This window comes from Chaetura pelagica, unplaced genomic scaffold (genome assembly GCF_000747805.2).
Source record: "Chaetura pelagica isolate M959 unplaced genomic scaffold, ChaPel_1.0 scaffold3, whole genome shotgun sequence".
Classification (NCBI taxonomy): Eukaryota; Metazoa; Chordata; class Aves; order Apodiformes; family Apodidae; genus Chaetura; species Chaetura pelagica.
In genome coordinates this window covers 15,188,575-15,205,608 of record NW_009952974.1, presented here as the reverse complement: position 1 = coordinate 15,205,608, position 17,034 = coordinate 15,188,575, and the positions used below count along the sequence as shown (strand labels likewise).

Here is a 17,034-nt window from a genome sequence, read left to right as displayed (position 1 = left end):
GGCAGCTCCCGCCGCGGCCTGTCCGCCGGGTCCCCGCGCAGCCGCGGTGCGTGTGAAGTGCCCAAGCAGGGCCTCCCCCGTACCTGTGTGACCGTAAGAGCTCTGACCGGGGGCGGTTGGCTTTGTTGTAAGGAGTACGCAAGCTTAAAGAACGTACTAAGGGCGCAGGGGCCTGCGCTGTGTGCAGTGTTAAGTTTTTCATTGTCTTCTGTGTGTTGCAGGTGAGATGTTATTCATGCACTGAACTCCATCTTGGATTGTGTCGTTCTGCTGCAGTCAGAACTCCGGAAAAAGTAGGAAGTCAAGATGAAGAGCAGGGTGACACAAGTCAATGTAAGTGTTCTTAAACCTAAACTTTAGGGTTCTGTTATTCCCTGGTTGCTGGTGTTTAGGTTTGTAGTTGATGTTAAATAAAGCCCTGAATATAAATCAAACAATCTCCATCATCGACAGGAGAAAACAGGTGTTGAAAAGTTAGCAACGATGTTAAAATGAGAAACTAAAGAGACAGGACGTAGTAATTAATGTGGCAACTGTATTTCTTACTGTGAAACTTAAATCTTTCACTTTTAAAAGTTGTGTGGTACAATTCTAAATGCATGGGAGTGATTTTTATTATGCAAGAAGAAAAAAAATTCCTTTAAATTTACTCTCCTAATACGATGATTTAGAAATGCCATGTTTGTAATTTACACTAAATTTGGGACAGGTTAGCAGAGCAATATTTCTCTCATGCACTGTCTTAAATCTGTGGTGTTTCTCTGCCTGTGTTTCTAGAGTTTGACCCTGCATAGGCTTCTTCACTCTTCTGCTTCCTACTTTTCTGAGTAGAGTGGTTTTTAATAGGTTTTTAATGCTTGAGGGATAGTTATATTAGCTGTTATTTACATACAGTAGCTGTTCTGTGTTTTTCAAAAAGTTTTCTTACTGCTTTCTTGGAAGCTTAGGATAGAATCTTGCATTGTATTATTTTGGGGAAAAACTAGCGACTTAAGGACTTCTTTAATCTTGAGCCATTTCAGTAATCTACTGAACTGTATAGTCCCACAAATGAGTACTGAAAGAAGAAGAAAACCTTGCTGAAAATACGAGTTTCTTGTACTAGCTTTTAAACCAAAGGTATTGTTACTCTGGACCTAAATTGTGAGATGGACCCTACTTATGTAGGGATGTGTACTCCCAGTGCAATACATTTGTTTGGTATAATTTTCTTGGTTTGGGCAAGATAATACTGGGAATAATTTCAACAGTATTAGAAATGTATCCTAAGGAGGGTGATATTCTTGGATATCGTATGGTGGCCTCAAAAACATATGTATGTGTATACAAACCCCTGAATTTGTGTCAGAGCAAGTCAACCTCATTAGTCTGTTGATAGGATGATGCTTTCAGTCTTTGTGTTGCTATTACTTAGGAAACTGCAGTTCATGTTGGGTTTACTTGCACAGCTCATTAGAAGCAACACGCTTGCCATTTAGTAAAGATAATTTTCTTTCCAATTAAGTTTTTGGAGATCATTTGGTATAACTGTCCATCAGGGTCTGCTTATGAAGGAGGCGTCATTGTATCTACTAACCAACAGTTTTCACTGGTTCTTTGCTGGAGCAAAAACTAGTGTACTAGCACGTTAATGGACAGAATGCCACTTCAACAGATTAGATGTGTGTTTCTGCAGAAAGTTTAGTCAAGATGCATGAGCGAGTCCTTGCAATGAGTTTATGCATCAAGGTGAAGTGTTACTTGTTACACAACTGATCACTGGCTGATAACATGAAATTGCAGTTCTGAAAAATCATAATATTTTAAGGTAAGAGAAGACCATTGCAATTAAAGTGCAAAGGTCATAAAAGCTGCTGCTTAGCTGTACCAAGGTAGTTTTGAAACATCTTGATGAAGTGAATATCTTTCTGTGTATGTTGTAGATACTGTCATGCCCTCATTTTTGTGTGTGACTGCATCTAGAAATATGTCATGGTTCAGCCCCCAGAGTTTGCTGTGAACTATTTTAATCTGTATCACTTTCACTAAACAATCCTCCAGAATTACATTTCAAAAAAATCTGGGATTAAATTTATTTCCAGGATCTGTCAAGTGGAACAGTGTAACTCAGATGTTTATAATATGCAAAGCTAGGAGTGACTCATGGGAAAATAAATCACAGTTAGTAAAAAGGAGGAAGGTAAGGAGAAATTATGCAATACAGGCCATCTTTAGGAGAGAGGAAACACACTCTTCAAACAAGAAGTGGTAGAATCACAGAATCGATGGAGTTGTAAGGGACCTCTAGAGATCATCTAGTCTAACTCTCCCAGTAGAGTACAATAACCTAGACACGTGATGCAACAAAATGTAAAATGGCATATGGAAGAAGGAAGCAGGAAAGGCAGACTGGAGGTTCATCTACTCATCTCCAGCAGTAATGTGCAGCAGATGCCTTGAATAGTTAAGGAGCAGGGCAACCGTAGCAAGGTTCCAGCTGCTTAACTACTTATTATATAGAACCAGCTCTCTTTGTCATAACTGACTGTCATTAGTTTTATTTGACAGCCTTTACTTCTTTTAAAGGAGTGGGGAACACTTTAAATTCAAGATACAGGTGCTCACAGTAATACATAATGTTGGTACTTTATATTTTTCTTTCTGTTTTCTTAAAGCATGTTTCTGGTAATGAAAGGAGGGAAAACTACAGTTCTCACCAAAGAAGTTCGTCTCCAGAGGACAGGTAAAGTGATTCATGTTTATATCCTACAGTTCTGAATATATAGTTCACATAGTGAGTTAGATACATTAAAAAAAAAACTATAACTGAGCAATGAAAAATAAATGTAGGTTTAATAAAATACTTGCATGTCAATGTAACAGTAATTAAATGGTTTTGTTATTAAAACTAAGTCTTAAAAATTTTTTTAGCTTTCCATTCTCTTAAATTGTCATGGGGCTTGAAAATGGAAATTAGATGCCAGTTTTTGTTTGCACTCTCATTTTGCTGGTGCCACAGTTAGCACTTTAAAGCAAGATTACTGATGCCAGCAGGAGGTGGAGAAGTATAATTTGAAGCGCATTCTGCCAAGGCATGAGATGAACTGTTAACATTTTACTTTTAATTTCATATTTTAATTGGAAAGAAACCTCTTGTACTAAATACAGTACAGGGGTTTTTTGTGTCTATTCTGTCTTAGGGTATGTGGGCAAAAGTAGATGAAGCAAATGGATGTTTATGTTTCAGGAAGTGCACGGTGCTGAATTTTTTTGGTATTTGATGCTATTGCCATTTAACATTTAAGTGCTAAGAGGAGCTTCCTTTTACTGTGCTTTTTTTTTCCTTGTAATTTTTTGCTGACAAGTTGTTACGAAAGGAGCATCTTTTATTTGAATGATGTGTTTATTGACACTCAGGTTGCAGAAGTGGAACAGATCTATATTCTGACATTGTCTTGCAAGTAGATATTAATAGCATTGCTTTTCTAAGCCTATTACTAAGAATTTGTGTCTTGTGTTGTGAATAGGGATACAGAGCGTGACAGGTCTCCATCTCCCAGAAGAAGAAGACACTCTGATGACAGCAGATATGATCAGGAATATTCTAGAAGGGAATACTATGATGACAGAGCTTCAGAAGGAAGGTATCAAGCCCTTCCTTAACCATTAATAAAATACTTATTTCAAAGAATAAAATGAAAGCTTTTCATGAACTCTTGATGTTTAGGTTGTGTTTTCCTGGGTTTTTTTGTAGAAGGATGGAAAGGGGGAGAGAGAGACACCATGAGAAATGGGAAGAGAGGGAATCTGATCGAAGGAGACAGAGAAGATACTCATCGCCTGACCATAGGAGTCCAGAGAGGTCAACAGGCCAGAGCTCACTTGCTCATGATGAGGCAGCTTCAAAGAAGAAGAAAGAAGAAGTGGATCCAATCCTTACTCGTACAGGCGGTGCATACATTCCACCTGCCAAGCTCAGGATGATGCAAGAGCAAATTACTGATAAAAACAGGTGAGGTGAAAGTAATGTGTTACAATTTTTACTGAAAAGCAAAAACAGTAAAGGATTTTAGTGAATGTTGGTGAAAATGGGATGCCTTTTGAGGGCCATGATAGTTCTTCTGAAAGTATATCTTTATCAGAAGAAAGGTAAGAGTGTCAATATTATGACTGTACCAATGTCTGCTGTAAATGGAAAAATGAGGTACAGAACATAACCAGGCATTTTTTGCAATATCTTGGAAAACTAAATATACTGAGTTGTACCATATTTGTGAGGAATTACATTTTGCTGTATCATGTTGGTTCATTGATTTCCTAGTAGTTAAATGTGTAGTTGTGAACTAGTCCTCACATTTCAGCAGTGAGTATTTTCTTACCTGTTTTAGTGATTAAAGTTAACATTCGCATTTTGAGAGATCTATGTATATAAATTCACTCAATGCTACTTCAAATTTAGGCATTAATAATTTTTATACCCTTGTAATAGCTTGGCATATCAGAGGATGAGTTGGGAAGCCCTTAAGAAGTCAATCAATGGTCTTGTCAATAAAGTGAACGTTTCTAACATAGAAAATATCATTCATGAGCTGCTTCAGGAAAATATTGTTCGTGGAAGGTAAGTCCTAGTATTTAAAAAAAAAACCCTTTTGCTTTTCTGCCAGTATGCATGCTGGTCGTGTGTACATCACTCTGTGTGCTAAGTGTAGTGTAGGAATGTTAGTCAGATTTTAAAATTAACCTTAGGCTACATTGTTCTAATGTGTAATATTTGTGTGTGACTTATAAGCTGATAAATTTAAAAATAGTGTAGATGGAAAGTGTCACCATTTCCCTTCTTACAGTTAATTTTTACTTCCAAATTCTCACAAAGATACATATAACAGTAATTACAGTAAGCTTCACCTAGCTGTTAAGTGCTTTTCTGAGTTTTCTAAGCGGTGGATAAATAGGATGTGAACCAGACCAGTTCCAGTTTGTGAGAAGTAACTGATGGTTTCAAAAGGCAATACTCTGGTTTTGTGTACTAGTAAGAAAAGAGTTCTACGCTGTTTTACACCTCCAAAGTAAGTAGGAATAAGGTCCTTATGCAGTTTGTATTTAGTACCATGCAGGAGGTGTTTTGGAATATTTCAGTAGACCACAGAGAAAATAAAGGTTTGTATACCACTGTACACTTTGAAGATTCATATTTGGAGGGCTTCCCCCCCACCCAACCATTTGAAATAGAGTAACTCAGCAAAAGTAAAATTCTATGTGCTAAAGCATTAGAAAAAGCAAAACTGGGTTGGAGAAAAGGCTCTGATTCTTTTCAGATGTTAGTCGTTATATAAATGTAAGAGAGACTGTTAGTGTAATAAAAAAACTGTTATCTCGTGACCCTTGTGTCTACATTTAGGCTTTAAGTAGTAGTCTTTTCTAGTCAGTTCTCACATCCAAAATATGTTGAAAGTACACAATTTGGTTTGAGAAAAGCATTGGAAGGCACTACTTTATTCATCCTGCTTGTACTGGACATTCAGTTTTATTACTGCTAGGTAGATCTTTATTGTCAGAGACCTTTTATGGAAATGCAATTCTTATTTCTTAGAAGCTTGTTTTGCTTAAGTCACCATTATAATAGAACACAATTCTGTGTTGGTTTTTTTAACCATCTGAAAGCTGATGTTTTTTCTGTTACAATCAGGATTATTTTTCAAATGAGGAAAAGAAATAGCACAATCATAGAAATTTCAAAGCTAAGAGTAGCCTGCATTAGGGTTAAAAAAGCCAGTTGTAGGATACAAGATGAAGACTGGCTTGTACACTTCAAATGAACTTACGATAGGAACTGCTTAATGAAAGATACGGTATCAGTTTAAGAATTTTTCAGCTCATACATTTTGGCAACACATTTTGCAAAACCCCAATTGTGACATGATAAACAGCAGTTTAAAAATTATCACCTGGTATCTTCTGACTATTTCAAATTTACTATTTTATTTGAAATGTACTTAATAAAAATACTAAATGTTTTATTACCGGAAGCATCTTAAACTTACTTGTATTTACAGGGGATTGCTATCTAGATCCATTTTGCAAGCTCAGAGTGCCTCTCCAATTTTTACCCATGTATATGCAGCTCTTGTGGCAATTATCAATTCAAAGTTTCCAAATATTGGTGAATTGATTCTTAAGAGGTTGATACTGAATTTTCGCAAAGGATATCGAAGAAATGATAAGGTATGTATAATGTAAAGAAGCTGCATGCGAAAACTTGTAATTCTGCTGTGTTAACCTTGCGTCAAGTGTGTTCAAATTACATAAAAGCTTGACAGACTGTTCTGGGTTGGTACTGTGATAGTTTTTGTTCGGGGTTTTTTCAAGTGTACAGCCCTAATTAGGAACAGTATCCATATCCCAAAATAGTTTCATAGTTTGTGAAATGCACACATCTGTAATGAGTATCTCTAAGTTACAGACTTTTTCTTCCATATATGATGTGTTTAAAATTCCTATTTTATTTCTTTTGCAGCAACTCTGTCTAACATCTTCAAAATTTGTTGCACATTTGATGAATCAGAATGTGGTATGTTACTTCATTTTTCTACTCAATCCAAATCCTATATGGCTATTCCTTTAGTTTCGAGATAGCAGAGTTTTCTTGCAACACTGTTGTCTGACTTAAACATCTGTTTTGGCAGAACTAGATGCAGTTGCATCTAAATCAAATTAGTATCCAGCTCCATGCCTCTTGTGTGTTAGAAATTAGGATGCTCCAATTTAAGTGTTGCAGGATGCATAGGCAATATACAGCATTTTGGTAAAGAGGAGACTTAAGCAGAGATGTGCCATTATGTTCATGATCCTGGAAGGCCTGTTTTAATTATAGACACAATGCACTTAGAGCTCATTTCTGTAATGTAAGTGGTGTTTCATTTGCACCTTGGAAATGCATTCTTTTTCTTTAATAATAAAGTGCTTTTCATTTCTTGCTTTTTCATTTCAGTAGCATGTCATGTTCACTACAAAACTGGTGTAAATACCAGTGGTAAAATCATATTAGAAATGTGTACTTCCTCTTAATTAGCTCTGTCCCACTAAAGTTGCCTTGTGTGTGTGATTAAAAAGTGTGTTGTAGCATCCTGAAAGGCCAGACTGCTTTTAAGTAAATCGCTGTAATAGTGTAACATTGTACATACTAATTCTTTACTAATATTCTTTCCTTAGGCTCATGAGGTTTTATGTTTGGAAATGCTCACTTTGCTTCTTGAAAGGCCTACTGATGATAGTATTGAAGTAGCAATTGGATTTATTAAAGAGAGTGGGCTCAAATTAACAGAAGTTTCTCCTAGAGGTATCAATGGTAAGTATAATTAGCCAGAACATGTGTCTTTTGGGTGTTTTTATTAGGAAGTACTTTTCACATTTTCATTTCTGTCTCTTTCCAAAGCCATCTTCGACCGTCTTCGACACATTCTGCATGAATCTAAGATTGATATGCGTGTTCAGTATATGATAGAAGTCATGTTTGCTGTACGGAAGGATGGCTTCAAGGATCATCCAGTCATACCAGAGGGGTTAGATCTAGTGGAAGAGGAGGATCAGTTTACACATATGTTGCCATTAGAAGATGACTACAACCCAGAGGATGTTCTTAGTAAGTTAGAAAGGGAAGACAGTTCTATGACTGCATTCCCCATGGAAACAAATTTAAGATAAAATATCCATTGTTCTTTTCATTTTGTATTTTAAATAAAGTTTCTCTTTTATTCTAAAGATGTGTTCAAGATGGATCCGAACTTTATGGAAAATGAAGAGAAATACAAAATGCTGAAGAAAGGTAACGGGGTGTGTGTATACACGTTTTACATACATATATAATATTTATGTAGTTATGCACTTACCGGGTGTTTATTTATCCAACTATTGTTGCCAACCTTTATGATTTAGTGGTGGGTGATTTGTGTCCCAGATAACTGTCTTTCAGTTCCTCATAAGCCTTTTTGGCATATTCAAAGCATAATGTTTTCTTATAAACTAATTACACCACAATTTTTCTTGAGATTGCAGTGGCTTGTATTCCTGCTGTTTTCTTAAGTATTGTTTCTCCAGCTGCATTTTCATTTGTTTATGACATGCCTGTTTTAGTGGCTCTGCCCCATTCTCCACCTGAGATGGCCTTTCACTCTTAAGCGTTTGATCACGTTTTTTTGGTAATGAAACTACTGTAATCTATATTCCTTTACTCTGGAATACTTCTTTTCCAGAAATTCTTGATGAAGGTGACAGTGAATCTGAAGCAGATCAAGAGGGCGGAAGTAGTGAAGAAGATGAAGAGGAGGATGAAGAGGAGGATGGAGATGGTAAGTGTATGACAGACACTAGTGATTGATTGGATGTAGATGAAACAGGAAGGAAAAGCTTAACTTGTTACACTTTAGCAAAACTAAGAATGTTTAAATGTTAAGGTCTGTTTTAATCTTAAATTCTTCTCAGATCTGTTTACTAGCAGAAGCATAAAAATAATGGTCTGAAAGGAAGCATTCAGCCAAGGCAGAAAAGAAAAAGCAACTTTGATTGTTCTTGACTGTATCCGTTTCACCTGAAAAAGCCTTGCAGGTGTACAATGAAAAATAACAAATGTGAAACACTTAACACTTAGCAAATACAACCTTTCTGGGCGCTTTCTAGTGCTCCATCGTATTTTTAAGCCACTTTCAAAATCATAATGGGTTTTCTTGCAACTGTTTTTGCATCCTCTTTATCTCACTTCCTAGTTCAGTTTAGCCCTCTTTCTTTATCTTCAGTGTGGAATCAGTCAGTGTTTACACATTTTCAAATTATGTACTTGACTCCCGGTAAAAAAATAAATGGATGTTCCTAACTGAAATGTTTGTGCAGACCGTGTGAGTAATTGAAATGCCAGCCAAGTCTTGTTCTTGTAGAATACCAAAGGATGGATTTCTTCACTAGTTTGCTGAAGTAGTTACATTATGCATAAAATACTTGTCTAATAATGTAGACAAGAAGAATTAATTCCAGAGACAGTGATGAAGCCATGTGAAAAGTCTTTAAAAGGAGGGTTCCCCTCCTCTGTCTTTCTAAATGTTTGTGTGTTAGTTACAGATGAGACAAATACTGATTATTTTTTTTCCTCTGTTAAAAAAACCCAACACCCTAAACTTGCTAAACAGTCCTAAATATTTCTAGAAAAAGCTTTACATAGTGTGCTAAAGACTTAGTAAATAGAACTGTTCTAAGAGATTGTGTATGTCTGCCTTAATGTTTTGGTTTTTACAAAACCATGTTTTTCTTTCCCAGGTCAAAAAGTTACTGTCCATGACAAAACAGAAATCAACCTGGTCTCGTTCCGTCGTACAATTTATCTTGCTATTCAATCAAGGTAAATATAATACAGTTTGTACACGTGACTTCAATTCAATTTGAAATGGGTGATCTGGAATTCTCTTTTTTTTTAATTCTTAGGTGTGCAGTAAAAACAAAAAAACAAAACAGAAAACAAAAAGGGAAGTGTTCTATATGGAGGCTGACCTAATCATATGAAGCAGACATTTTTGACAATTGGTCATTTAAAGATAACTTCAGTTTGTTTCAAAATGTTTTAGTAGTGCACTGGGTCTTTGCTGTGAGGATTGCTGTAAGAAAAATCTCAATGAAAAGAAGTCAACAATCTTCAGATTATACAGCATCTTAAGAATTTCTGCAAAAAGCATGACACGCTTAAAGTGGAGATGCTGTAGAGTTCTCCACTTCTGAGACTAAGGAGTTTGACAGCATGAAACTCTTTAGGCCTGTTGCCATCTACGTTGTTTGGAGAATAAGTACACAGATAACAACCCTGAAGTGTACTGTATTTGTATGCAATTTGAGAATGAAATCCCCTTGCAGTACATGGCACATATAATCAAAATATGGTGGTGTAACTCCTGTGTCACCTGGGTGAAATGAGAGAGTAAGCTGTTGCATGCCACTCAATTCCATCATTAAAAGTGGGCATGGCTCACAGTATTGAGGAGTGAGGTAACGTAGTTGTGGTATTAATCATTAAACATATTGATACCATATCGAGATGTATGAAAGGCTTTTATATTTCTCAGTTACCATTTGATACTTTCTTGTCATACTTAAGCTTGTTCATCTTATGCTTGGAGTAGGAGGAGGGACTTATTGGTAACTAAAGACTTTCAGAATGCAAGAACAGAAGTATGAGGAGTGTGGTATATACTATTTACTGCCTTTAGAGCTTATGCATGGTGATTGGATTTCAGTGTTTTTCAGGATGTGCAAAATGAGTTCACATGTTTGTGTTGTGTTTAGTCTTGTAAGATGATGTAATAATGACCAGAGTGATCCTGTTTGCAGAATGTCTGCAAACGTAGTGACTTTGAATTAATTTTAAGACATAAATTCATGAAATAAAAGTATTTATTAAAAACCACAACAACAAAACAAACAGCTTTCTGAATGCTTTTTTTTTTTCAGAACAGTTGAAATTTCAGCACTAACAATCAATCTTCATAGAATTCTGAAATGTTTTTAATGTAGCCTATTGCACAGATAATGAGAAGTGTTTTTTCTATTTTGGCAGCTTAGACTTTGAAGAATGTGCTCACAAGTTGTTGAAAATGGACTTTCCTGAAAGCCAGACTGTAAGACTTGTTTCTTGTTATACTTTGTTGTTAATATTCTTAAGAAACAGAACTGTGGTAGTAACTAGAATCCTTATCCTTGTTCTGAGACATAGTTTGTATAGCAGGCAGATGAAGAAGATGATTCTTTGTAGCTCTTGTTCCTCAAAATTAGTCTTACAACCTTTAGAGCAAATACGCTGATGCATATTTCATAAGACATTTGTCTTACTCAGTTGCTCCTTTCTGTCAAGGAATTCAATGTTCTCTCATAGTCTGTATGAAAAGGTTTGTTGGTTGGACTGTTGAAGCACCCTGTGACAAAAATACTGTAGCATGGCAGCCATTCTCAGAGCTGGAATACCTTGAAGTTCCTATTTACAGGCAGCTGTAGACTTTATCAAAGGATCTTGAAATTTAGCGTAATACTGAAGGAATGTGTTTTGTGGCTTTCACATTTCTCTTTGAATAATAGTGTATTGAATCAAAGCAGTTGTAAGTATGATTGTAATCTCTGAGATCATCCAAGTCTGTTTTGTCTTCAGACACTGTGTAAGATAAGAAAATTTGTGTGTTTTCAAGCAAAGAGAACTTTTTTTGCTGTCGAGTACTAATACTAGATTCTGGTAGAATGTCTAATTATATAAACAGCTTCTCAATCAGCTATAAGTTATGGTCCTGAGAGTTGCACTTGGGAGAGCTGTGAATTTTCTAGAGGCTTTAATTATCACTTTCCTGTTTAATTGAAACAATGTGTGTAGAAGTAACCTTATTAGTATAATAGTAACTAATAAGTGGTCATCAGGGCTACAGTTAAGTGTTCTTTGAAAACTTGGTTTAATATAGTGGTCAGAAACAGGTTTGCCTTTTTTTTTTCAGTTCTTGTACTATTTTGTTACTAGGAATTCAAATAATTGTTGTGTATTTTCTTTTCTAATTCTTATGTAATCCCAGATCTAAGGATCTGGGAGTCCTGGTATCCGTGAGCCAACAATGTGCCCTTGTTGCCACGAAGGCCAATAGAATCCTGGGTTGAGTAAGGGAAGAGTGGCTAGCAGGTCAAGAGGGGTCATTCTCCCCCTCTCTTGCAATGCTGCATCCAGTTCTGAGTCTGGCAGAGGGCAACAAGGATGACTGGGGGATTGGAGCATCTGCCTTATGAGGGAAGGCTGAGAGAGCTGGGACTTCTTAGCCCAGAGAAGAAAAGCCTGAGGGAGAACTTATTCATGCTTATCAGTATCATAGAATCATAGAATCTTAGGGGTTGGAAGGGACCTCGAAAGATCATCTAGTCCACCCCCCCTGCCAGAGCAGAGTCACCTAGAGTACATCACATAGGAACGCATCCAGGTGGGTTTTGAATGTCTCCAGTGAAGGAGACTCCACAACCTCCCTGGGCAGCCTGTTCCAGGGCTCTGTCACTCTCACAGTAAAAAAATTTTTTCGGATATTCACCTTGAACCTCCTATGCTCCAATTTACACCCATTACCCCTTGTCCTATCACTGGTCATCACTGAGAAAAGCCTAACTCCGTCCCCCTGACACTCACCCCTTACATATTTGTAAACATTGATGAGGTCACCCCTCAGTCTCCTTTTCTTCAAGCTAAAGAGACCCAGCTCCCTCAGCCTCTCCTCATAAGGGAGATGTTCCACTCCCTTCATCATCTTTGTAGCTCTGCGCTGGACTCGTTCGAGCAGTTCCCTGTCCTTCTTGAACTGAGGGGCCCAGAACTGGACACAATACTCCAGATGTGGCCTCACCAATGCAGAATAGAGGGGGAGGAGAACCTCTCTTGACCTACTAACCACACCCTTTCTAATGCACCCCAGGATGCCATTGGCCTTCTTGGCCACAAGGGCACATTGCTGGCTCATGGTCATCCTCCTGTCTACCAGGACCCCCAGGTCTCTTTCACCTACACTACTCTCCAGCAGTTCAGCCCCCAACCTGTACTGGGACATGGTGTTGTTCTTCCCCAAATGTAAAACTCTGCACTTCCCCTTGTTGAATTTCATCATGTTTCTCCCCGCCCAACTCTCCAACCTATCTAAGTCTCTCTGAATGGCAGCACAGCCTTCTGGTGTGTCAGCCACTCCTCCCAGCTTAGTGTCATCAGCAAACTTGCTGAGGGTACATTCTATACCCTCATCCAGGTCGTTGATGAAGATGTTGAACAACACCGGTCCCAGTACCGACCCCTGTGGGACTCCACTAGTCACACACCTCCAACCAGATTCTGCCCCATTGACTACAACTCTCTGACTCCTTCCTTTCAACCAGTTCCTAATCCACCTCACTTCCTGATCACCAAACCCATACCTGATCAACTTTTCTACAAGGATGCTGTGGGAGACGGTGTCAAATGCTTTACTGAAATCAAGATAAACCACATCTACCGCTCTACCATCATCTATCCACCTAGTAATTTCCTCATAGAAGGCTATGAGGTTAGTCAAACATGATTTACCCTTGATAAAACCATGTTGACTGCTCTTGATGACCCCCATGTCCTTGATGTGCCTGGAGATAGTGCCAAGAACAAGTTGTTCCATCACCTTTCCAGGGATGGAGGTGAGGCTGACCGGTCTATAGTTACCCGGGTCCTCCTTCTTGCCCTTCTTGTAGACTGGAGTGACATTTGCTATCCTCCAGTCCTCAGGCACCTCACCTGTTGCCCATGATTTACTGAAGATGATGGAGAGTGGCCTAGCAATGACCTCCGCCAGCTCCCTCAGCACCCTTGGGTGCATTCCATCTGGACCCATTGATTTATGGATGTCCAGATTACTCAACTGATCCCTAACCCAATCCTCATCTACCATGTCAAACTCTTCCTCTATCTTGACTTCTTCTGGGGCTATATGAATCTGGGGCTCATAGGGAGACCCTGCAGGAGTGAAGACAGAGGCAAAGAAGGCATTCAGCACCTCTGCCTTCTTTATATCCTCTGTCACCAGGGCTCCCACCTCATTCCTCAATGGGCCAATATTGCCTCTAGTGCTAGTTTTGCTAGCTATGTATTTGAAAAAGCCCTTTCTATTATCCTTAACCTGACTTGCAAGGTTAAGTTCCAAGGAGGCCTTGGCTTTCCTAATTGCCTTCTACATCCTCTGACAACAGTCCTATATTCCTCCCAAGTGACCAGCCCCTCCTTCCATGATCTGTAGATTTTCCTTTTCCACTTGAGTTTGCCCAGCAGTTTCTTTTTTAACCATGCAGGTCTCCTAGCTCCCTTACTAGATTTCCTAACCATTGGGACGCTCTGATCCTGTGCTTGCAAGAAGTGGTCCTTGAATGTTGACCAGTATCTGAAGGGTGGGTGCAAGGAGGATGGAGCCAGACTCTGCAGTAATTCCCAGTGATAGTACAAGGGGCAACAGGCACAACCTGGAACACAGGAAGTTTAGTTTAAGTATGAGGAGAGATTTCTTTATGGTGATGGTGACAGAGCACTGGAACAGGCTGCCCAGAGAGGCTGTGGTGTCCCCTTCTCTGGAGATATTCAAGACTCACCTAGATGTAGTCCTAAGTAATGTGCTCTAGGGGATGCTGCTTTAGCTGGGGAGTTGGATTAGATGATCTCTAGAGGTCCCCTCCAGCTCTGACAATTCTGTGATTCTGTGATTATTTCTGTACGTGAAGTGCCATACTAAGCATGCATAGGATTATGATTCTCAGTGAAGAACAACCTGAAGATTTCTAAAGAGAAAAAAATTGTTTTCCAGAAAATCAATTTATCTGCAAAGAATAGAGAACTATCTAGAATATACGTGCTAGACCATACAACTGAGATTTAACTTGTGTAACCAATTTTCTGTGGTAACTACTCAAAGAACTCAACTGTTGGTAATTGCAGTATCTGCCAACTAACTAATGTATGGGCAAGATCTACTCAGAAAAAGTAAATTTAATGGGGAAAGAAAACTGCCCCCCAAAAAACCAGCTCATTAGTCAGAATTTTAGATGAACAAAAAACCTAATTTTATCTCACCTCTTTATTTGGTATTTTTATGATTTGACTTAGTATTTGCTGCCAGGTTATTTTCTTTTACTTTCTGTGAATCCTTTGTTTGCTGCAAATAAAAATAACCAGACATACACAGATGAAATTCTGTTACTTTTCTTACACGTTATGGAATGCTAATTTACTGAATATGGATCTTTTTCTATTACATAATCCTGAGGAGGACCTTATTTCTTTCTCAGCTTCGAGAAACTTTCTATTTCTCCAATCAATCACAAATTAAAAATATATTAATGTTACTGTATGCAAAAATAAATATGCAAATATGTTTGTGCTTTTTGTTCTGCACAGCAAACAAAAATTTTCACTTCTGATTTTGTAGTAAATTTCTCAGAGCAACTCCCAGGTCATTTCAAGACTTAAGAAAGTATGGGTCAGTTGAATATATGTGTGTGTGTATATATATATATATATGCAAATGTTTGGGATCAATAAATACAATGCTAGGTAAGTTAGAGTACAGTAGCTTCATGAACAGCAGCGCTATAATCTGTGAAATGTTTCCACTGACTTTCATGTCTCTTTAGAGTACAAATAATTGGAGGAGACAAAATATGGTATCCCACCAACTGTCTAGTCAAGTCCTTAGACAATATTACTTGGTTCCCTTAACATCTCATTCAAGAGATTCATTCCAAGTACCTTTGGTTTTGGAAATTTTTTTAATATTAACAGTTATAGCCTTATTTGGAAACTACTATATTTAGATTAATAAGAATTTATGTATTTGAATATTACGGTTTGTGGCACATTATTTATTTTGGTTAGCATACCACCCTGTTAAAAACAGAAGAATCTGAGGTGATGTAGTTATGATTCATAGCTGAAGCTGCTATGAATGACATGCTTTTAATATCAATGCAGAAGTGTTACTTCTGGCATTTTTTGGCCAAAAAGAAAAATAAACAAGATTTCCCGGTCAATAGGAGATCAGAAGGAACAACCAGATACAGACAAAAAAGATCGTTCAGGGATTTATGGGGCTCAAGTCTATCCATTTGGATAAAAAAATGCACGCAGCAGGAAATTTCTGGTTTAATCAACTGCCAGTTTTTAAGCAAGGAAAATAATATTTTATTCTTTCACATTAATGTCTTCTGATTAAAGGCTTTAGTAGATTGATTCCCATTGCTTTCATTACAAAGCAAATCATAGGATTATTTTTTTAGCCATAAAGTACTTTTTTTTTTTTGGCTGCTTTACTGAAAGCTTCAGCAACCTGTATTGCAGGATGATGTGTCTTTATTATTTCTTTGTACCTTATGATTCAAAACTTTAACCAGTCTTGAGAAATTTCTGAAATGTTTGCTGAACTCTTAGGTGAATCTTCAAAGTTTATTTATGCACTTGAAAACTGCAATTTAGATCAAGTGTAGGAGAGGTGATAATGTTGGTTTTGGTTGTTTCTTACAGTGAAGATGCTGTAGGTAGGAGTTCATTCTCTGTGCCAACTCCTACTGAGAATGGCTGTTGTCATGAGAAGCAGGTACTATACAGTGTGTGACTGAAGTATCATTTAATGCAGTTTCTGTTCCTTAAAAATTAGGTGACACTTAAAATTCTCATTGCCAAGTCTTTTGTTCAAATTAAGCATAATTATACAGAAATTTGTGTTTTCCTTCTGGAAGGCCTTACATAATAAAATTAGCTTGCTTTAATTCTGTCATTAAGATTGTTCTCCACAGGTTTTGAGTAGTGAATTGTCATCTAAACGCAACTTAAAAACTTAAAATATTCTAAACCTAGAGACAATTAGGTAGACCTAACATGAACAACAGTTTTGAGACTAATATAGTCTTAATGATTTTCTTGCAGGTTAATTGTTCCCAAAATCTTTATGTACAGAGATTTTTTGGCATGATTTAGCCTGAGTTCAGGAATATGTTTAGCAGTTTTTATCAGTGGTTAAATTACCAGATTATTGTGTCACGTTAACTGCTGTGCAACACAAGTGTTTGTAAGCTTAATACCAGTAATGGATCTGTTGCACAGCTCTGACTCACAGTAAGAGGATTAAGGTTCAAATGGATGATCTACAGAATAGAACAACATAATACTGCTTTTTGGCATTGCAGTTTAGTACCGGGTGCTGGGGGAAATGTCATCGGGCTTGCTCTAGATTTTTGGGTTGTTTTTTTCCTAGCCTGAAATTGCTGTGTTCTGACTTGAGATGAAGATATTATTCGTTTTCCCATGAACTGCAATGCTCATTTTTCAGAAGTGAATGATGTTGTTGAATGGAAACATCTGTATTCCATTTCCCATCTGATTTACATGCAGTTATTTTTTAGTCTCCAGCAGTGTATTTTCCTTCCTCATGTATTTCTGACTCCTCATCTTTATTTCTTCCCACACCCCCTTTTTTGTGCTCTACTTTTTTTCTTTAGAAAACCTTT

The 17,034-nt window shown here is 37.5% G+C and overlaps 1 protein-coding gene across 1 annotated transcript in view; it reads left to right on the top strand.

Moving 5' to 3' along the window:
- Positions 1-306: 306 nt before the first annotated feature.
- The window catches only part of CWC22 (CWC22 spliceosome-associated protein), a 32,616-nt gene continuing 15,888 nt past the window's right edge, over positions 307-17,034 (top strand). Inside the window, exons 1-13 of the mRNA XM_009996189.1 lie at positions 307-333; positions 2,655-2,722; positions 3,507-3,623; positions 3,734-3,991; positions 4,469-4,597; positions 6,033-6,201; positions 6,494-6,547; positions 7,189-7,324; positions 7,412-7,618; positions 7,739-7,801; positions 8,229-8,324; positions 9,283-9,364; positions 10,571-10,631. Coding sequence (XP_009994491.1) covers positions 307-333; positions 2,655-2,722; positions 3,507-3,623; positions 3,734-3,991; positions 4,469-4,597; positions 6,033-6,201; positions 6,494-6,547; positions 7,189-7,324; positions 7,412-7,618; positions 7,739-7,801; positions 8,229-8,324; positions 9,283-9,364; positions 10,571-10,631 — 1,467 coding nt within the window. The remainder of the gene's footprint in view (positions 334-2,654; positions 2,723-3,506; positions 3,624-3,733; positions 3,992-4,468; positions 4,598-6,032; positions 6,202-6,493; positions 6,548-7,188; positions 7,325-7,411; positions 7,619-7,738; positions 7,802-8,228; positions 8,325-9,282; positions 9,365-10,570; positions 10,632-17,034) is intronic.